General features: G+C 40.1%; 2 protein-coding genes across 5 annotated transcripts in view; one reads left to right on the forward strand and one right to left on the reverse strand.

Moving 5' to 3' along the window:
* smpdl3a (sphingomyelin phosphodiesterase acid like 3A) lies at window positions 1-10,830 on the forward strand. Of its 4 annotated transcripts, none has more exons than XM_089021755.1 (11): window positions 1-185; window positions 944-1,157; window positions 1,477-1,621; window positions 1,757-1,853; window positions 2,571-2,734; window positions 2,833-3,013; window positions 3,776-3,900; window positions 4,383-9,449; window positions 9,522-9,611; window positions 10,169-10,343; window positions 10,414-10,830. In XM_089021755.1, the coding sequence occupies exons 1-8, from the start codon at window positions 68-70 to the stop codon at window positions 4,716-4,718; spliced, it is 1,380 nt and encodes a 459-aa protein (XP_088877881.1). In that variant the 5' UTR covers window positions 1-67; the 3' UTR covers window positions 4,719-9,449; window positions 9,522-9,611; window positions 10,169-10,343; window positions 10,414-10,830. The 4 variants fall into 4 exon arrangements, with proteins under 4 accessions (XP_088877881.1, XP_088877884.1, XP_088877880.1 ...); XM_089021758.1 differs by having other exon boundaries at window positions 10,206-10,343; XM_089021754.1 differs by having other exon boundaries at window positions 9,569-9,611.
* Window positions 10,203-23,160, reverse strand: part of ccnc (cyclin C) — a 24,691-nt gene continuing 11,733 nt past the window's right edge. The window contains exon 13 of the transcript XR_016118431.1: window positions 10,203-10,336. The gene's annotated coding sequence lies outside the window, so the exon portion shown is untranslated. The remainder of the gene's footprint in view (window positions 10,337-23,160) is intronic.

A 23,160-nucleotide genomic window follows, 5' to 3' on the forward strand; every position in this document is an offset into this window, starting at 1 on the left:
GACCCATTCCAATATCCGCCTTTTGCATGTCAACAAACCTGGGTCGTTGCATGACCTTTATCGTGCTATGACCTCGCAATTGGACGACATGCCGCCTCAACGCGTCTGTTTTGTCCTCCTGCTGTTCGCCGCCGTTCGCATAGAAGCGAACCCAACCGGAAGTGAAGCCGATCCGGGGGACACAGGTGAGTTCGTCATTACACCTTCATCTTGCAATGTTGAAATTGTCGCCCATGCAATTTATATGCAAACGTACGATGGACACGTTGAACAGTAAAGAGTGACATTGCACGAGGAAGGGGGGAGGCGTTGAAAAACAAACAGAAGCGCTTGAGTCAACCGCAACGATTGTTGCACACGTGAAGCAATCCAAACAAGACCCATTTCAAACACTGACATGCAGCAGATGCTTCGTGCGTGTTTTTTTCCATCTCGGACCTTTGAATAAGTGTGACAAGAGGTGTAACGCATTTTTGCTTTTGTCAAGAGGGATTAAATGAATAATCACTGTCAGCAGCTGGCACTGTGTTTGCTCTGATGACGTGTTGTACCACTTTAAACAAGTAGCACTGTCATAAATTTATTGAATGATTAAAAAAAACAGTAATAAGATGTTGATTATCGTTTTAGTGATGAAAGGCAGAAGGCGTTTAAAGTGTGTGTGTGTGTTGAATATGCAACACATTTCAAAAATATTCACAGCACTTCACTTTTCCACCTTTTTAGTGCAATATTTATCTATACGCATTTATAGTCTGACAGACTTGTAGAACATATAAAACTAATCAAAAATAAGAATAAATTGATTTTTTGTCCTATATTATGTTCACTGTTACTATGTATTACACTGAGTAGTCAAGCTTTGAAGAGATCTGAATGTACTGTCTTGACTAAAAAAGTACATTTTCCAATGATTTCCAATTTCCAATTACTCCAACCCCAGGACGGTTTTGGCACATCACCGATCTTCATTTGGACCCCACCTACCACCTAGCGCCGGACCCCACCAAAGTGTGTTTCTCCTCCAAAGGGAAGCCCACCACCGATGCCGGTCCATTTGGGGATTTTTTATGCGATTCGCCATACAGCCTCATCCAGTCGGCTTTTATGCACATGAAGAGTCTCATACAACCGAATGATTTCATCATTTGGACCGGGTAATGGCAAATGGCCTATTTCTCATTATGGATGAATGTTAAAAATGGAGGTTTGGAAGCATGGAGTTGATATGTACACACACAATACAATAAAATATAATTTATATAGCGCTTTAACAGAAGCTGAACCTGTAAGAAAGCACTTAACATGTCCATGTCCATCATATACAGATGAGTACAGTCACATTGGAGTTTTGATTTTGTAACTTTTGAGGTGGGAACAAATAATTTAATTCAAATGATAAAATGAAGTTTATTTTACATGTATTTCCAGATTGATAATGAATATTTTCTAAAATGATTTTCTTGCCGACTACAGAGACAGTCCACCTCACGTTCCAGTAAGTGAGCTGTCCACGTCGATGGTGATTGAAGTGATGAGCAACTTGACGCAAAGCATCCGACAACATTTCCCAAACGTCACCGTTTTTCCCGCCATTGGCAACCATGACTACTGGCCGCAGGTAACCGACACGGCAGATTCTGATTCCCGAGCATGTTTTTCGATTACGGTTATTTGTATACAATACAATACAATACACATAATTTATATAGCGCTTTAAAAACAGCTGAAGCTGTAACAAAGCGTATGTTGTTAGGATCAGCTGCCTACGTCTACAAATGATATCTACAAAGCTGCCGCCAGACTTTGGAGCCCCTGGCTGCAAGACGATGCACTGAAAACTCTTTCACAAGGTTACTTTTGGCTACTAGCATTTTTTTTGTTTACACTGTGTGTGTTTCTTTTGTGGAATTAGTACTAGCTAGCACATTGTTGCTGTTGGAACAATTCCAGTCAGTCAAAGTTACAATCCGAAGGCTAGCATGTTGCTAATTTAACGTTTAAGTTTAATGTTTGGATAGGATTAGCCTATATTAGTCTCTCGAAATAGGGACATTTACATTTCATAGCAGCAGAGTGATGAAAGTAAGAGAAAAGGAAAGGAAGAAGTAAAAAAACAAAATATTAGAGCTGCTGTAAAGGGAGCCACTCTCGCGGCGCCATCTTGAAGTCAAAAGAACAAAAAAATTAAATAAATAATATGACAACACCAAGACAAACGGAAGCACTTTCTGCTTGTTGCATGACGCAGTTCTACATGAAAGAGGATAAAAGCCTCTTTTTCACCAGTGGATAAGGGACATCATGGTGGAATGTGCACGTCTGCTAGAAGCTAAATGTCGAAAGCAAAAACAAAGCTTTAGCATCCATTGACGAACAGAGATTATCTCACATCTCCTGTCCCACGTAAATCCGCTTCAATTCCAAGCCGCGTCAGTCCCACTGCTTTTCAATCAATAGCCCCTTTGCCCCTAGTTGGAAAACGGATGTCAAACCTTCTAATATTACATGTATTTTTTTCATGTACAGGCATGCAGTCACGCTTTTTGCTAATGTGCTGGTGTCTACAGGAGGCTTCTACACCCAACTGGTTCGCAAGGGTATACGAGTGGTGAGCGTCAACAGCATCCTCTACTATGGTCCCGACCACGCTACCGTTAACATGAGCGATCCGGCGGGACAATACGAGTGGCTGGATGACACGCTGAAAAAGGCGGGCAACAACATGGAGAAGGTTACGTATACGTTGTTATGAACCCTACGGCCGGTCACTATCTGTGTTCAAAAGTCAAGTCATGGGACTGAAGGTCCATCTTGTGATTGATCTGTCAGGTTTATATCATTTCTCACATTCCGCTGGGATTCCTGGCCTCTCTTTGTAACGTGACGGCCCTCAGGGATGAGCACAACGAGAAGCTGCTGGACGTCTTTCGGCGCCACAGTCACGTGATCGCGGGACATTTCTACGGACACACGCACAAAGATAGCGTCATGGTGCTCCTGGACTCCAATGGTAATGGCGGGAATATGTGAAAGTATTCGGTGCACTCTCCAACAGCGTATACAGGTAACATCCGACTTACGACCGAGTTCCGTTACTACCAAACGGTCGTAAGTCAAAATGGTCGTAAGTCAAAATCCATGCTGGCTGGCTGTCATACTGCTCGCGCATTGTGGTGCCAGGGGTAGAATTAAAATTAAAAAAATAGGGTCTGGAGTTCATGGTCGTAAGTACGGGTGGTCGGAAGTCGAGCTGGTTGTAAGTTGGATGTTACCTGTATTCGATACAATAAAAAGTAAGAGAGTGATGCTCGCTTTTGAGTTTTTTTTCCACTTAATCTAATGAGCGGGTGTTCTTAATAATGTGGCCTTACGGCACGGCATCTGAGACTTTAAGTTCCCGCTAGATATTATTTTATGCGTGAAATAACCCTTATTCTTCTCACAATGGCGAAATTCCCAATTTAAAGCAGCAAAGTTATGCAAGGAAGAAAACAGAAGCATAGACACACACACAAAAAAAGGATAGGAGCTGCTGTGAAGGCAGCCGCTATCATGAAATCATCATAAAATGATCACAAAATGACATTAAATATATCAACTGAACATGTCACATGAGTTTTTATATGATTGTTAACATATAGAATTGATTAAAAAAATATTAATGTATGGTGCATGTCGCGGTTAACCCTTTGGTTAACTACGGTGGACGACTTATCATGCAACAAGGTGCATGAAAGGGTTAATGATGCCTCTTTTCAACCATCTTTTCCAGATTCACCTGTGAGCTCTGTGTTTGTGGCTCCGGCGGTAACGCCCATCAAAAGCGTTTCGGAGACGTACTCTAATAACCCGGCGGTGCGATTGTATTTCTACGACAAACAAGACTTTGGCATTTTGGTAAGTCTTGATGTCCACCTGTGATGAAATACAAAAGGCTATGAGTAGAAAGGAGCATATGTGGTACTGTCGCGGCTTGGAATTGAAGCGGATTTACGTGGGACAGTAGATGTGAGACAATCTCTTTTTGTCAATGGGTGCTACAGGTTCATGTTTGCTTTCAACATTTAGCTTGTAGTAGGCGTGCACATTTCACCATGACGTCTCTGATGCATTGGTGAAAAGGAGGCTTTGATCATCTCCTCTTTCATCTAGAACTGCTTCATGTAACAAAGAGGGTGCAGAAAGTGCTTAAGATTGAATGACTGTCGGTGTCTTTTGTGTCTTGTCACATTTTTTTTTTACTTCAAGATGGCACTGAGTGAGTGGCTGCCTTTACAGCAGCTCCTTTATTTTGTTTATGCTGCCGTGAAATGTAAATTTCTCTACTGTGATTCAAATATAGCCTCATCTCATCTAATCTATTTTTTTCCACATGAAAGGACCTGTGGCAATACTTCCTCAACCTGACCGAGGCTAACCTCCAGAAACGAGCCAACTGGAAGCTGGAGTACATCATGACAAAAGCATTTGGGCTGCCAGATCTGCGACCGCCAAGTTTGCTGCAACTGGCTGTGCGTTTGTGGCTACCGCCCTACGCCACCGCTTTCGACGCCTACTTTGCTCACTTCACGGTTAGTTACGATGGCAGGCCGCCATGTCGGGAAGAGTGTAAGCTCCTTCAGTTGTGTTCCATGCTCCACCTGGACCACGCCCGCTACACCGCTTGCGTCGGGCTAGGACAACATCGTCTCAGTCTCACCAGTAATCTTCTTTGATATTCATTTATGGCACAGGTGTCAAAGTCAAGGCCCGCGGGCCAAATCCGGCCCACCCCATCATTTTTTTCGGCCCGCGAAAGCAAATCAAACTTGTTAAATTCCATGATGATTGCTAAAATCTGAGCCAAAATTTCATATTTTTGGATGTCAACCACAATAAAAGTCATTATTCTTGACTTCAGATTTGAAAACGAGTTATTCATTAATTTGCAGTGTGCTCTATATGTAATATTTGAAGGGATTCAAACATTCTAATGTGTTCCCCAAATTCATAACGGCCCTCGAGAGGAAACCATAACTACAATGTGGCCCGCGGCAAAAAATGACTTTGACACCCCTCATTTATGGTTTCATCAAGTAACCTTTTTTCCGGTGTATAAGGTGCACCCAAAAGCCTTCAATTTCTTCAAAAGTTGATTATAATAATAATAATCATCATCATCATCATCATCATAATCACAATAATAATTTTCTGTACCACTTATTCCCCACTACGGTTGCAGGGGGTGATGATAATAATAATAATAATAACAATAATAATACATTTCATTTATATGCGCCTTTCAAAACTCTCAAGGTCACTTTACAGTCACAGTATAAAATTTTCTCTGGGTGAGCAGCGGCAGCCACACGCACCAGCCTTCACTCAACCCGGAATAAGTCAAATAAATAAAAAGCTAGGTAGCTAATAGATAGCTAATAGCTATTAGCTAGCCAGGTAGATAGACAGCCAGTCATCTAGATTGCTAATAGATAGCAAATAGCTAGCTAGCTCGATAGCCAGCTAGATAGCCCTAACATGGACAAAAGATATATGCTGCCCTTGCGGCTTATCCGCAGATGCGACTTAGATGTGAAGTAATATTGAGCCACAACAGATGTCGCAACTACTGTCAGCAGCCACCGACTCCATTTCCCTCCCCTGTAGAAGAAGTATTACGTAACCCCAGCCTCTACTGTAGCACCATATAATGTGGTGTGCCTTATATTTGGAAAACTTTGATATATTTACGTATTATATTTGGAACACGTTTCTCATTCATTGAAGGTACGCTTTATAGTCCTGTGCGCCTTATATATGGTAAAAGTTTGAAAATAGACCATTCATTGGGGGTGCGCCTTATACTCCGGTGCGCCTTGTACACCGGCAAATTCTGCATTTTTTTTGTGGCACCTTCACCAGAATAATTCTATTGCCATTATCATGGTAAGATGACCAAAAATTGTCTCATTTACCTCTGAAAATTTTCCAGACTTGACAACATGATTTTTGGTTGCCATGTCTGTCATGAAGACATCACAAAATAGTCTCAAGAGGCCATGCCTGAAAAACAATAGGAAGTCCTGTATTTTTCTCATTTTTAATGCAGTAAATTGGATTAATTTTATTCAAACAAGTTTAATTTTGTACGAGTGTCTATCACGCGTACCCCTCCCCCCAAAAAGAGTCTTAAGAAACCATTCCTAAGGGTACAAAGGAACTTTACATTGCATTTTACTTTGAGTGGCCATTATCGACAACCTAGGGACTGTTGATAATAATAATAATAATAATAATAATAATAATAAAGTGTCTTTGAGAGTTTTAAAAGGCACTTATATTTAAAATGTATAATAATCATAATAATACATTTAATTTACAAGTGCCTTTAAAAACACCCATGGGCACTTAATTTGAGAATTGCATCTACTATGATTGCTGTAGCATTGCATTGCACAAGTGAATGTAAAAGAAAATGGATGATTGTTGACACTTTTGAATACTAAAACCCTCTTTTCTCTGCCAACGGTTGGGTTGATTTCAAGTTTAGCTCTTGAAAAAAATGCAAGCTGAATCACATTATTTTTTTTTCATTAAGTCTGTAGATTTGCATTTAACCATGAATATAATGCAGCGTTTGTCTGATAAGTTGGGCGTGTGGGGGAAGGGGGGGGGGGTCAGCATGCACTGGCCTCATTTGACTTGCCCACCCCCCTTTTACTCCCTCTCAAATTCTCCTGCTTTGAATGTTCTCAGCTCCATTCCAGCGCGATTGTGGGGCTACCGCTCAACCCATTCACCCCACGGTGCACTCAACAACCTCTCCCACCCCTTAACGTTGACAGTTCCTCGTTTGAAAACATCCGATTGGTTCATGTGTAACTTCCAAAAAGCCCCAAAAGAATGTCCAAAAAGTGTCAGAAGAAGAAAAAAAGAAGTTAAGATAAATGATGAATGCTGAGAAACTCGCCAAATTTTGCTCCCCCTTTCCCCTCTTTCAATCCCTTTGCAAGCCCGGTCAGGGCATAACCGTGGTAACAGCATACTGGCAATGAATATGGGTAGTTGCCGGGGCAGCCATCACCACGGTGACATCAGTGAAGCGCTGTTGTGTGCTAACAAAGCTTGTCTCTTTCCCCTCTTTGGTTGGGCAGTTTTTTTTCCGGGGAAAAAAAAAGTTCTTTCGAGTACATTTCCAACCATGAAAAAAGAATTAATCACAACAATATTGGCTCAAGTTCTGTTTCATACAAAATAAATCACCATGATCAATAAACTCAGTGCAGGAAAAAAAAACATATGTTCAATTTGGTATGTATGGAAATATAGGGGATCCGAGGTTGATCCCTGTTGGTCTAGCATGCATGTTAATGTTCTTTCTCCATGGTGGATTTTGACAGTTTTATCTGAGAAACATTTTCAAGAAAAAGCATTTTTACTCTGTTATAGTCACGCAGTTTACAGTTGATCAACCTGACCTGAGCTGACCTCGTCCTTCTGGCGTTAGGATAATCCCTTTTTGTAAAATCTCCTTTTGTTTGGTCTGCGCTCAGCGAGATTAGTGATTAGTGGGGACCATGTTGTATTTTTTTTTAAACTTGTAATTTAGCTAGCCATACGCTAAAGCTAATCCCACGTCTACTTCATGCCAGGGGCAATTGACAATAATATGACTGCTCAAGTTTTTATTCCATGACAACCAAATGAGATCTGCATTGTTGAACATTATTGAAAGATAATTGAATAAAAAAGATGGTTTATATTCATAAATGTTCCAATCAAATGATTGTTTGTTCTTTTAACTACTAGCATGCAAAATGTCCCTGTTTATCCGTACATTACGCATTAGAAATGTTTAGAAGAATGAGTCAGGATTGGTTTCTTTATCTCTAATAAACAAAATAGAAATGGTACTTTAAAAAAAGCTTTTATGAATTTATCGAGGTCAATTTTAACTCATTCACTGCCAATCACGGATTTATTGGCAATTTAAAATATAATGTATTTGTTCGAGTTTTGTTTTGTCTTGTTTGGGTGCCGATAAATCGCTGGCTATGGCCTGTGGTAATTTTTTCTTCCTTCCACAAGTGGGCAGCATTTCCCTTTTTTCCATCTTAGAGCTTTGTTCCAGATTTAGCTCTTGTTAAAGCGCTATATAAACAAATATTATGTATTGCATTGAATTTTGGACAGCCGCCCTCATTTCAAGCTCATATAACTACAGACCGATATCATTTAGGAATTAACTTTTTTTCTGATGAAAGAAGAGAGTCTAACGTTTCTTACGCTGCATTGACTGTTTGCGTAGTCCTAAAACTCAATATTCCGTGGGTCTTGGAATTTGAGTGACAATGACAAAAACCCTGGCACTGGTGTGGACACATTTTTGCACATGCTTGGCAGTGAATGAGTTAAAAACAAAAAATGACAATAGCTCCAAAATGTAATTTAATTTAGCTCCAAAATGTGATGTGCTAGAAAAAAAAGAATTTTTATCACTTAAAAAAATATTGTTAATATATATATGTAACGGAGTTGTGCACTTAGATTATTAAATTATGAAGGAAGTGACGCAACGGCGCACAGTGTGGCACTATGTCCCGCCCATAGTTTCCAGAACAATCTCGAGGAGATTCAGGGTGAGTCGCAATTTTCTGTTGGTCTTGATTAACGCGCATTTTCATGACAATACCTTATTTTGTTTCCCCTTTTGTACTGTCTAGTGTTATCTAATTAGTTCCCTTATTCATTTCGAGTCCAGATTACTTTTTGTGTCATTATTTACTTCACGTTTTGTCGAGTGGAACTTTGGAGCATATGTGCTTTTCTATCGCAGTTAATCAAGACCAACAGAAAATTGCGACTCACCCTAAATCTCCTCGAGATTGTTCTGGAAACTATGGGCGGGACATAGTGCCACACTGTGCGCCGTTGCGTCACTTCCTTCATAATTTAATAATCTAAGCGCACAACTCCGTTACATATACTACTTTAATTCAAATTTGCTGTTGAACAGTGTAGTAAATGAATCCAAAAATAATTCACGAAAATGTTCCAGTGAAACCTGCTCATTTGTTGTTTATGAACAAACTGTATAATCGTGTTGTGAAATCATCTCCATCGCCGAATTATGTCATGTTCATATCATGTTAGTCTGTGTGTGTGTGTGTGTGTGTGTGTGTGTGTGTGTGTGTGTGTGTGTGTGTGTGTGTGTGTGTGTGTGTGTGTGTGTGTGTGTGTGTGTGTGTGTGTGTGCGCGCGCGCGCGCTTTGCGTGTTTTCCTGTCCTGTTGGCATTTCCCCTTTTGTTAACATGAACAATGATGGCCGACCAATTTTTTTTTTTATCCCTTCAACTATTGGAGGAGGGAGGAAGCATCATGCTTTTCATTTGGGACTCTCGTGAGATATTCCCCCCCTGCCAAGTCTCACACACTCAATAATGGAGACCGACTGGGAAGAGGGGAGGTTAGTGTGGGGGATGTGGGGTCTCTCTCTCTCTCTCACTTTTTGTCTCATGCTTCATTTGTTGTTTGTCAGCCTTGAATAGACTCCTTCATCAACAGTGTGTGTGCGTGTGATTACAGTTGGACCACTCCTACCCTTGAAACTCACAAGACACAAGATGAGGTACACTTTCTTCACCTCCTGCTCGAATATATCCAATTGTAGTTTCACGGGGCCTTGCGAGCCCACATATTAACTGCATGGTTGAACTTGCCACTAAAATTCCCCAAATTCCTAAACCCCTCCTCCCTCTTCTGTCGTTCTCTGCTTGAGACCCACGCAGACACACTCTAAATCCACTACTATAAATTATCGGCTGTATGTGGAGCCCTTATATGTATTTTTAATGATTGGAGAGATTGAGTGGTGTGTGTGAAGATTGTTTTGTTATTAAATTTAAATGTATTATTATTATTATAAATTATGTATCTAACCCTAACCCTAACCCCAATGAAAGCATTTTATAATTATTTTTTTAATCAAGTACAGTATATTGCGTGTAATTTTAAGGCTTATTTAGTTGAAAATTATTTTTTATGGGGACCTGGAAACGGATTATTCTCATTTTAATGGTTTTCCATGGGAAATTAATGTTTGGAATACACACTTTTGGCCTTACACACACTTTCCGGGAACCAATTAAGTTCGTAATCCAAGTTATCGCTGTACATGTATTGTAGTGTATTCACAAAAAGGTGACGAATGTCCTTGAACCAGCTGGAGCTCGCCACTAGGTGGGGGTGTTGGCTTGTTGTGGGCGGAACCGACATCTGTTGGCTTCATCCCCATCCCGGAAGTCATCAACTGTCGAATGGACAGCGAGTCAAAGGCTGTGGACAAGTCTGCTCCTGCGAGGTAAGCAAACAATTGGCGAGTTGAAGATGCACGCAGCGCAACTGCCATTGTCTGTGTGTATATTTTGCAGGGCTCCGATGGGTGACATGAAGAAAATGAAACTCCATAAATGCAGAATTGAGTGGATCACAGATGAGTGTCATCAGTCGAGCCAATTTGCTAGTGGTGGGTAGATGAGGCATCCTGTATCGTGTCGACACAGTGACACACTGTATTGACACTGTGTTGCTGAATACTGACACCAGGTGGACTTGCAGGAAACATTTGACAGGGTCATCTGACACTGATCTGTCAAACCAATTTTATCCAATTCCATTGATTAGGCATTTGCATTCACATTATTTTTACATATACGTCATTTCATAAAAAAAAAAAGCTTTGATATTCGAGACGCAGTTGATATGAATCTGATATCTGAATGCCTAAGTAAAAGTGTTGTGAATGACAATGGACTCATTGTAATTAAAGATTCGTAGTAAAAAAAAAATTCTCCAGCGTTTTGTTATACCATCTATTTCTTTTTTTTTTTTAGGCAATTTACCCCGCCTTTGAGAAGATCCTCTCACAAAGCACTGGAGAGGCCGGTGAGGCGCAAAAAAAAGACCATGTATAGTCAGGTGTTTTTAGCCCAAAAAACGACCATGTGTATGTAGTAAGGTGTTTTTAGCCCAAAAAAACGACCATGTATAGTAAGGCTTTTTTAGCGTAAAAAAGACCATGTATAGTAAGGCGTTTTTTGCCCCCAAAAAAAACACCATGTATAGTAAGGCGTTTTTAGCGCAAAAAAAGCACCACGTATAGTAAGGCATTTTTAGGCGAAGAAAACGACCATGTATAGTAAGGCGTTTTTAGCGCAAAAAACGACCATGTATAGTAAGGCGTTTTTAGGTGAAGAAAAACGACCGTGTATAGTAAGCCGTTTTTAGGCGGAAAAGACGACCATGTATACTAAGGTGTTTTTAGCCGAAAAAACAACAACCGTGTATAGTAAGCCGTTCTTAGCCTGAAAAAAAAGACGATGTATAGTAAGGCGATTTTGACCCCCCAAAAAAACGACCATGTATAGTAAGGCTTATTTAGCCCAGAAAAAGACCATGTAAAGTAAGGCGTTTTTAGCGCAAAAAAACAACCATGTATAGTAAGGCGTTTTTTGCCCAAAAAACGACCATGTATAGTAAGGCTTTTTTTAGCGCAATAACACGATCATGTGTTTTTAGGCGAAAAAAACGACCATGTATAGTAAGGTGTTTTTAGGCGAAAAAGACGACCATGTATACTAAGGTGTTTTTTAGCCGGAAAAACGACCATGTATAGCAAGGCGTTTTTAGCGCAAAAAACGACCATGTATAGTAAGGCGTTTTAGCGCAAAAATGACCATGTATAGTAAGGCTTTTTTCGCGAAAAAAAAAAGACCATGTATAGTAAGGCGTTTTTAGCGCAAAAAACGACCATGTATACTAAGGTGTTTTTAGCCGGAAAAACGACCATGTATAGCAAGGCGTTTTTAGCGCAAAAAACGACCATGTATAGTAAGGCGTTTTTAGCGCAAAAACGACCATGTATAGTAAGGCTTTTTTAGCGCAAAAAAACGACCATGTATAGTAAGGCTTTTTTAGCGCAAAAAAACGACCATGTATAGTAAGGCTTTTTTAGCGCAAAAAACGACCATGTATAGTAAGGCTTTTTAGCGCAAAAAAACGACCATGTATAGTAAGGCTTTTTTAGCGCAAAAAACGACCATGTATAGTAAGGTGTTTTTAGCGCAAAAAACGACCATGTATAGTAAGGCATTTTTAGCGCAAAAAACGACCATGTATAGTAAGGTGTTTTTAGCACAAAAAACGACCATGTATAGTAAGGCTTATTTAGCCCAGAAAAAGACCATGTACAGTAAGCTGTTTTTAGCGCAAAAAAAACGACCATGTGTAGTCTGGCTTTTATAGCGCAAAAAAAACAACCATGTATAGTAAGGCTTCTTTAGTGCAAAAAAAGACCATGTATAGTAAGGCTTTTTAGCATAAAAAAAGTCCACGTATAGTAAGGCTTTTTTAGCGCAAAAAAACTACTATGTATAGTAAGGCTTTTTTAGCGTGAAAAAGACCATGTATAGTCAGGTGTTTTTAGCCCAAAAACGACCATGTATAATAAGGCGTTTTAGCCCAAAAAACGACCATGTATAGTAAGGCGTTTTTAGCCTGAAAAAAACGACCATGTATAGTAAGGCGTTTTTAGCGCAAAAAATGGCCATGTCTAGTAAGGCGTTTTTGACCCAAAAAAAACGACCATGTATAGTAAGGCTTATTTAGCCCAGAAAAATACCATGTATTGTAAGGCGTTTTTTGCCCCAAAAAACGACCATGTATAGTAAGGCGTTTTTACCGCAAAAAAACGACCATGTATAGTAAGGCGTTTTTAGGTGAAAAAAAAACGACCATTTATAGTAAGGCGTTTTTAGGCGAAAAAAACAACCATGTATAGTAAGGTGTTTTTGACCCCAAAAAAACGACCATGTATAGTAAGGCTTATTTAGCCCAGAAAAAGACCATGTATAGTAAGGCGTTTTTAGCGCAAAAAAACGACCATGTATAGTAAGGCGTTTTTTGCCCAAAAAGAAACGACCATGTATAGTAAGGCTTATTTAGCCCAGAAAAAGACCATGTATAGTAAGCTGTTTTTAGCGCAAAAAAAAAAACAACCATGGATAGTAAGGCGTTTTTAGCGCAAAAAAACGACCATGTATAGTAAAGCGTTTTTAGCGCAAAAAAGCGACCATGTATAGTAAGGCTTATTTAGCCCAGAAAAAGACCATGTATAGTAAGGCGTTTTTAGCGCAAAAAAAAACCCACCATTTATAGTAAGGCGTTTTTTTGCCCCAAAAAACGACCATGTATCGTGAGGCGTCTTTAGCGCAAAAAAACGACCATGTATAGTAAGGCTGTTTTAGCGCAAAAAACAACCATGTATAGCAAGGCTTTTTTAGCGTAAAAAACGACCATGTATAGTAAGGCGTTTTTTGACCCAAAAAAAGACCATGTATATATAGTAAGGCGTTTTTAGGCGAAAAAAACGACCATGTATAGTAAGGCGTTTTTTTCCCAAAAAAACGACCATGTATAGTAAGGCGTTTTTAGCGAAAAAAAAACGAGCATGTATAGTAAGCCGTTTTTTGCCCAAAAAAAGACCATGTATAGTAAGGCGTTTTTAGCGCAAAAAACGACCATGTATAGTAAGGCGTTTTTAGCGCAAAAAAACGACCATGTATAGTAAGGCGTTTTTAGGCGAAAAAAACGACCATGTATAGTAAGGCGTTTTTTTGCCCCAAAAAATGACCATGTATAGTGAGGCGTCTTTAGCGCAAAAAAACGACCATGTATAGCAAGGCTTTTTTAGCGTAAAAAACGACCATGTATAGTAAGGCGTTTTTTGACCCAAAAAAAGACCATGTATAGTAAGGCGTTTTTAGCGCAAAAAAACGACCATGTATAGTAAGGTTTGTTTTTAGCGTAAAAAAAGACCATGTATACTAAGGCGTTTTTGCCCAAAAAAAACACCATGTATAGTAAGGCGTTTTTAGGCGAAAAAAACGACCATGTATAGTAAGGCATTTTTAGGCGAAAAAAACGACCATGTATAAGAAAAGTAAGGCGTTTTTAGCGCAAAAAACGACCATGTATAGTAAGGTGTTTTTTGCCCCCCAAAAAAAACGACCATGTATATTAAGGCGGTTTTAGGCGAAAAAAACGACCATGTATAGTAAGGCGTTTTTGACCCCAAAAAAAGGACCAGGTATAGTAAGGCTTATTTAGCCCAGAAGAAGACCATGTATAGTAAGGCGTTTTTAGCGCAAAAAACGACCATGTATAGTAAGGCGTTTTTAGGCGAAAAAAAACGACCATGTATAGTAAGGCTTATCTTGCCCAGAAAAAGACCATGTATAGTAAGGCTTTTTTAGTGCAAAAAAACAACCATGTATAGTAAGGCTTTTTTCGCGCAAAAAACGACCATGTATAGTGAGGCGTCTTTAGCGCAAAAAAACGACCATGTATAGTAAGGCGTTTTTCGGCGAAAAAAACGACCATGTATAGTAAGGCTTTTTTTTTTGCGTAAAAAAGATCATGTATAGTAAGGCGTCTTTAGCGCAAAAAAACGACCATGTATAGTAAGGCGTTTTTAGCGTTAAAAAAACGACCATGTATAGTAAGGCTTTTTTAGCATCAAAAACGACCACGTATAGTAAGGCTTTTTTAGCGCAAAAAACGACCACGTATAGTAAGGCTGTTTTAGCGCAAAAAACAACCATGTATAGTAAGGTCTTTTTAGCGTAAAAAAAGACCATGTATACTAAGGCGTTTTTTGCCCCAAAAAAAACACCATGTATAGTAAGGCATTTTTAGGCGAAAAAAAACGACCATGTATACCAAGGCATTTTTTTGCCCCAAAAAACGACCATGTATAGTGAGGCGTTTTTTGACCCAAAAAAAGACCATGTATAGTAAGGCGTTTTTAGCGCAAAAAAACGACCATGTATAGTAAGGTTTTTTTTAGCGTAAAAAAGACCATGTATAGTAAGGCGTTTTTTGCCCAAAAAAACGACTATGTATAGTAAGGCGTTTTTAGCGAAAAAAAAACGAGCATGTATAGTAAGGCGTTTTTTGCCCAAAAAAAGACCATGTATAGTAAGGCGTTTTTTGCCCAAAAAAAGACCATGTATAGTAAGGCGTTTTTAGCGCAAAAAACGACCATGTATAGTAAGGCGTTTTTAGCGCAAAAAAACGACCATGTATAGTAAGGCGTTTTTAGGCGAAAAAAACGACCATGTATAGTAAGGCGTTTTTGACCCCCCCTCAAAAAAAAAACGACCATGTAGAGTAAGGCTTATTTAGCCCAGAAAAAGACCATGTATAGTAAGGCGTTTTTAGCGCAAAAAAACGACCATGTATAGTAAGGCGTTTTTTTGCCCCAAAAAATGACCATGTATAGTGAGGCGTCTTTAGCGCAAAAAAACGACCATGTCTAGCAAGGCCTTTTTAGCGTAAAAAACGACCATGTATAGTAAGGCGTTTTTTGACCCAAAAAAAGACCATGTATAGTAAGGCGTTTTTAGCCGAAAAAAACGACCATGTATAGTAAGGTTTGTTTTTAGCGTAAAAAAAGACCATGTATACTAAGGCGTTTTTGCCCAAAAAAAACACCGTGTATAGTAAGGCGTTTTTAGGCGAAAAAAACGACCATGTATAGTAAGGCATTTTTAGGCGAAAAAAACGACCATGTATAGTAAGGCGTTTTTAGCGCAAAAAACGACCATGTATAGTAAGGTGTTTTTTGCCCCCAAAAAAAAAACGACCATGTATATTAAGGCGTTTTTAGGCGAAAAAAACGACCATGTATAGTAAGGCGTTTTTGACCCCAAAAAAAGGACCAGGTATAGTAAGGCTTATTTAGCCCAGAAGAAGACCATGTATAGTAAGGCGTTTTTAGCGCAAAAAACGACCATGTATAGTAAGGCGTTTTTAGGCGAAAAAAAACGACCATGTATAGTAAGGCTTATCTTGCCCAGAAAAAGACCATGTATAGTAAGGCTTTTTTAGTGCAAAAAAACAACCATGTATAGTAAGGCTTTTTTCGCGCAAAAAACGACCATGTATAGTGAGGCGTCTTTAGCGCAAAAAAACGACCATGTATAGTAAGGCGTTTTTAGCGCAAAACAACGACCACGTATAGTTAGGCGTTTTTTTGCCCCAAAAAACGACCATGTATAGTGAGGCGTCTTTAGCGCAAAAAAACGACCATGTATAGTAAGGCGTTTTTAGCGTTAAAAAAACCACCATGTATAGTAAGGCTTTTTTAGCATCAAAAAACGACCACGTATAGTAAGGCTTTTTTAGCGCAAAAAACGACCACGTATAGTAAGGCTGTTTTAGCGCAAAAAACAACCATGTATAGTAAGGTCTTTTTAGCGAAAAAAAAACGACCATGTATACCAAGGCGTTTTTTTGCCCCAAAAAACGACCATGTATAGTGAGGCGTTTTTTGACCCAAAAAAAGACCATGTATAGTAAGGCGTTTTTAGCGTAAAAAAACGACCATGTATAGTAAGGTTTTTTTTAGTGTAAAAAAGACCATGTATAGTAAGGCGTTTTTTTGCCCAAAAAAACGACTATGTATAGTAAGGCGTTTTTAGTGCAAAAAAACGACCATGTATAGTAAGGCGTTTTTGCCCAAAAAAAACACTAGGTATAGTAAGGCGTTTTTAGGCGAAAAAAACGACCATGTATAGTAAGGCATTTTTAGGCGAAAAAAACGACCATGTATAGTAAGGCGTTTTTAGCGCAAAAAAACGACCATGTATAGTAAGGCGTTTTAAGCGCAAAAAAACAACCATGTATAGTAAGGTGTTTTTTGCCCAAAAAACGGCCATGTATAGTAAGGCGTTTTTAGGCGAAAAAAAAGACCATGTATAGTAAGGCTGTTTTAGCGCAAAAAACAACCATGTATAGCAAGGCTTTTTTAGCGTAAAAAACGATGATGTATAGTAAGGCTTTTTTAGCGCAAAAAAACGACCATGTATAGTAAGGCGTTTTTAGGCGGAAAAAACAACCATGTATAGTAAGGCATTTTTAGGCGAAAAAAAACGACCATGTATAGTAAGGTGTTTTTAGCGCAAAAAAACAACCATGTACAGTAAGGCGTTTTTTTGCCCCAAAAAACGACCATGTATAGTGAGGCGTCTTTAGTGCAAAAAACGACCATGTATAGTAAGGCTGTTTTAGCGCAAAAAACAACCATGTATAGTAAGGTCTTTTTAGCGTAAAAAACGACCATGTATACTAAGGCGTTTTTTGCCCAAAAAAAAACACCATGTATAGTAAGGCATTTTTAGGCGAAAAAAAACGACCATGTATAGTAAGGCGTTTTTTGACCCAAAAAAAGACCATGTATAGTAAGGCGTTTTTAGCGCAAAAAAACGACCATGTATAGTAAGGTTTTTTTTAGCGTAAAACGACCATGTATAGTAAGGCGTTTTTAGTGCAAAAAAACGACCATGTATAGTAAGGCGTTTTTAGTGCAAAAAAACGACCATGTATAGTAAGGCGTTTTTCCCCAAAAAAAACACCATGTATAGTAAGGCGTTTTTAGCGCAAAAAAACGACCATGTATAGTAAGCCGTTTTTTGCCCAAAAAACGGCCATGTATAGTAAGGCGTTTTTAGGCGAAAAAAAAGACCATGTATAGTAAGGCTGTTTTAGCGCAAAAAAAGACCGTGTATAGTAAGGCGTTTTTAGCGCAAAAAAACGACCATGTATAGTAAGGCGTTTTTAATGCAAAAAAACGGCCATGTATAGCAAGGCTTTTTTAGCGTAAAAAACGATGATGTATAGTAAGGCTTTTTTAGCGCAAAAAACGACCATGTATAGTAAGGCATTTTTAGGCGAAAAAAAACGACCATGTATAGTAAGGTGTTTTTAGCGCAAAAAAACAACCATGTATAGTAAGGTGTTTTTTGCCCAAAAAAAACGACCATGTATAGTAAGGCGTTTTTAGTGCAAAAAAACGACCATGTATAGTAAGGCGTTTTTGCCCAAAAAAAACAACCATGTATAGTAGGGCGTTTTTAGCGCAAAAAAACGACCATGTATAGTAAGGCGTTTTTAATGCAAAAAAACAACCATGTATAGTAAGGCGTTTTTAGCGCAAAAAAACGACCATGTATATAGTAAGGCTTATTTAGCCCAGAAAAAGATAATGTATAGTAAGGTGTTTTTCGCGCAAAAAACGACCATGTATAGTAAGGCATTTTTAGGCGAAAAAAATGACCATGTATAGTAAGGCGTTTTTGACCCCCAAAAAAAAAACGACCATGTATAGTAAGGCTTATTTAGCCCAGAAAAAGACCATGTATAGTAAGGCTTTTTTAGCGTAAAAAACGATGATGTATAGTAAGGCTTTTTTAGCGCAAAAAAACTACCATGTATAGTAAGGCTTTTTTCGCGCAAAAAACGACCATGTATAGTAAGGCGTTTTTTTGCCCCAAAAAACAACCATGTATAGCAAGGCTTTTTTAGCGTAAAAAACGATGATGTATAGTAAGGCTTTTTAGCGCAAAAAACGACCATGTATAGTAAGGCTTTTTTCGCGCAAAAAACGACCATGTAGTGAGGCGTTTTTAGGAGAAAAAAACGTCAGAAATTGCAACATTTCCACAGTAACTCACACTCACTGGTGGTGTACAGGTGCATGCGCTGGCTTTCCCTGCAGACAACAAGGGATCAAATCCTGCTCAAGATTCTTAAAAAAGACATGTTAAATGTTTTGCCGTTTTTTTTATGTAGGACCTTCACCAGTTGCCCTTTACCATGACTAAAGAGAATAGAAAGTCACAGGTACTGGTAGTATAGAGGTATTGCCCTTGTTTGTGCTGCAGATGAAGCAGGTTCAAGTCTGACCCAAAGATGCAAAATTAAGTTAGGTGTTTTTATCTGTTGTTTTTTTGGGCAAAAAACGGCTGACTATTCATGGTCGTTTTTTTGCGCTAAAAAAAGCCTTATTATACATGGTCTTCTTTTGGGCAAAAAACGCCTTACTATACATGGTCGTTTTTTTGCGCTGAAAATGTTGCGCTCTCCACTATAGTAAGGGAGATACGGTGTTGTGGGATCCAGAAAAAAACCACAAGACAAGCAATGTGATACGTCTTGACTCAACAGTGGTTTACTTCGAATGCCCCGATCTAATGCAAACGTACGCGCACAACAATTTCCGGTCCAACGATCTAAATCGGTCCGACACGAAACATGAACCGAAGCAGGCGTTCCATGTTTAAATAAACATTTTCGATATATATCATTTGTAAACCAATAGAACTACGCGAATGTAACCAAAATAGGAAATACGATAATTTACAACCTGTCACATACTCCCCCTCAAAATAGATGTTGTCCCCAACATATGTACTAGTAAATACATAAATACGCTGGACGACGTGCCCAAAACAATGACGCACGGTATTATGAACTGCATCCAAATATGAACTATAATAATGAACAGTTTACAGACTGGAACTCTTTTCATACATTCTGTTTACATTATAACAATCAACAATTCACAGACTGGAACTCTTTTCATACATTCCGTTTTACTTATACAGGGCTCATCGGGGTCTTCTTGTTTCCATCTCACTGTTCTATTAAACCGAAGTGTCGATTAACCATTTCTGTAGTATTTCGTGGCATAATAGGGGTGTGCGCCATACATCCAAGGCATTGTCTGTTCACCATGATATGGTACTGTCCCTACATTGTAGCAAGATGGCGAACCAAGGCGATCATACGTGAATACCTTGGGTCTCCTGTGTTCTCGTCGTGGCCGTTGATTTCCCCCAATATCAGGATTACTGGGGGGTGGCTGGGGAAAAGGGGGACACACTGTCACAGGTGGATCATTTTCCGGACCAATGTTGCCCTCCTGAGATTGGTCAACTTCCGCAGCTCCCGGCTCCGTCCCCGGCAGTTCATTCCCCAGTTGATTGTCATCATGGTGGGTTGTCTCCACAAAGCTCACGTCCCGCGGTTCTGGTGAGTCTGGTCGGGTGCTCTGGCGATGCAACACTGGATAATACTCATCCTCCTCATCATCCTCTTCCGGATCCATTTCCGGCATCTTGTTCGGTCGTTGCCGAGTGGACTTTTCCTTGGACTGGGACTGTAGTGAAGTCTCTAATGGCAAATGATCACATGGCAGCAAAAGATTGCGGTGGAGTATCCTAGATCTGCCCTTCCCCCTCTCAGGTTTCAGCTCATAAACTGGAATGTCTTGGCTGACTTGACGAACCACTGTATGAACAACATCCTCCCAGTGGTTTCTCAGTTTGCCTGAACCTCCACGTGGGGTTAAGTTTCGAACCAGAACACGATCACCGGGCAACAGGGTAGAATACTTTAGTTTACTGTCATATAGTCTCTTACTCCTGGCAGCAGCTTTGTTGTTATTTTCTTGCGTGATCGCATACGCTTCCTCCATGCCCTGTTTCCACTTCTTCACATAGTCCTTCTGGTTGGTTTCACCCTGGTTCGAGTCTGGATTCAAACTAAACAACATATCAACTGGCAAACGTGGTGAACGTCCATAAAGTAAGTAAAAAGGTGAGAACCCTGTCACCTCACTTTTGGTACAGTTGTAAGCATAAACGAGTTTGTTTAGTGAGTCTTTCCAGTTACTCTTTTGTTTCTCTGTCAGTGTCTTTAACATCTGGATCAGTGTTCGATTAAATCGTTCAACTTGTCCATTTCCCTGTGGATGGTAGGGAGTTGTCCTTGAACCCGCAACCCCACAATATTCCTTCAGTTGAGCAAAAAGTTGATTTTCAAATTCACCACCCTGATCATGGTGAATTCGAAGGGGGAACCCAAACTTTAAAGCATAGTCATTAAAGATTTTGTCTGCCGCTGTTTTGCCAGCTTTGGACGTTGTAGCATAAACTTGAGCGAAACGTGTAAAATGGTCTACTAGCACAAGCACGTATTCATAACCACCCTTACATTTGTCAAGATGCAAAAAGTCAACGGAGACAAGTTCAAAAGGCTGAGTAGTCACAATATTAGTAAGAGGGGCTCTGGTCTCACGGTTGGGCTTTTTGTGTTTTAGGCACACACACTCTCTCAGTACATAGTCCTCTATTTCTTTTTGCATAAAGGGCCAGTAAAAACGATCCCTTACAAGGGAAAGAGTCCTTTCTACACCATGGTGGCCCATTTCATCATGCAGCTCTTTTAACACTGTCACCTTGTGTTTTTCAGGAAGCAGTAGTTGGGTTCTGTTTGCCGTTTTTCTGTACAAAACACCTCTGTCATTAAAGTGTAGCTTGTCCCATTCCCTCACAAGACAAACAACTTGAGGACAATGCTTTCTTAGTTCAGTACCTAGCGGTTTCGTCTCCGCCAGTTTGTATCTAATAATATGTCCTATAATGGGGTCAGTCTCTTGATCTAGCTTGATCTGTCCAACAGTCAATGGGGCTATCGGTGTATTTAGTGACACCTCGGCACACATAGCTGAGATTCCCATAGACCAAGCTGCACTAGACTCGTTCTGTTGGTCAACCGCTTGTACGGCAGCACTCACAGCATCATACGACATTTCTTTTGTACATCCTTCCATATATGTTACCATATCAAGGGGCATCCTAGATAAACTGTCTGCATCAACATTTTCCTTACCGGGACGATATTTAACAGTAAAATTAAAATCAGAAAGTTCTGCGACCCACCTGCACCCAGTTGCATTTAACTTAGCAGTCGACAGTACATACGTGAGTGGATTATTGTCACTATACACAGTGAAGAATGGTGCATAGTACAAATAATCACGAAACTTGTCTGTGATCGCCCACTTAAGCGCCAAAAATTCCAACTTGCCCGAGTGTAAATTATAATTCTTCTCAGCTGCAGTTAATGTCCGAGAGCCATAGGCTATCACGCGAAGTTTGCCATTTTGTCTTTGGTACAACACAGCACCTAAACCCCGGTTAGAGGCATCTGTATGCAAAATGAAAGGATGCGCGAAGTCAGGAAAACCTAAAACTGGTGGTTGAACTAAACAGTCTATTAGCTGCTCTAACACTGACTGATGCTCATCACTCCACTCAATACGTGTGTTGGAAGACACACTGTTATGTCTCACTTTCCATTTTTGTCTTTGATGCTGCTGAGTCTCAACATTCAGAGGGGCTTTAAGCAAAGCATACAAGGGACTAGCGATACAAGAGAAATCTTTGATGTATTGCCTATAATAGCTTAATAGTCCCAAAATGGCTCGAAGCTCACCGACAGTGCCTGGCTGCTTGTTTTTCAGGGCACGCACTGCTGCTGTATCTGCCGGGTCCATTCTGCTCCCCTCAGCAGAGACAATCCTGCCGAGGTACCTCACTTCCGGCTTAAAGAGGTCACACTTTCGGGCTTTGAGTTTTATTCCATTTTCCCTGAGACGTCGCAACACTCGTCTGACGTCCTCAACGTGGTTGTCAAATGTCCCGCTGAAAACAAGAATGTCATCAAGATAGGGGACACATATTTCGTCCCGTAACCCCTCCAGACATTGTTCCATACACCGCTGGAACGCTGCTGGTGCATTCATGAGTCCAAACGGAATTCGAATCCATTCATAAAGGCCCCAAGGGGTCACGAAGGCAGTCAGGTGTCGGCTCCCTTTGGACATGAACCCCTGGTGGTATGCTTTGCCTTGGTCCAGCAGCGAGAAGATGGTGTTACCCCCAAGGCTATCCACCACGTCCTGTACCCGTGGGATGGGGTGCCGGTCAGGGTGTGTTTTCCGGTTCAGCTCTCTGTAATCAATACATAAGCGCAGTGTACCATCTTTTTTCCTGACACAGACGACAGGGGATGAGTAGGAGGAAGTGGACTTTTCCACCCACCCCTGCGCTATCAAGTCCTGTAAATAGTCTTTCACCTCTCTGTACATTGGCTTTGGGACAGACATATATGTCTTTGAAACAGGCTCAGTGTCTTTCAACAAAATGTCCATTTGTAGGTTTTCCACACACCCTATGTCGTCGTCCGATTTTGAAAATGATGCCGATTCCTCTCTCAACATCTGCTGAACGGTCTTTCTTTTATCTTCGTCCAAATGAGAAAGGTCAATTGGGGGGTCCCACTGCTCACTGAGAGCGATGGTGGTATTCTGGACATGGACCTCATTGACAACCACTGAAGGAAGGTCCCTTTTAAATATGTTAAGTGGGTAGACAGACCCTACCGACTGCACTGTACCAATAATAGCCTTTACTGGAAACCTAATATCATGA

This window comes from Hippocampus bargibanti, linkage group LG19 (assembly GCF_051943395.1).
Source record: "Hippocampus bargibanti isolate YZ-2025 linkage group LG19, ASM5194339v1, whole genome shotgun sequence".
Lineage (NCBI taxonomy): Eukaryota > Metazoa > Chordata > Actinopteri > Syngnathiformes > Syngnathidae > Hippocampus > Hippocampus bargibanti.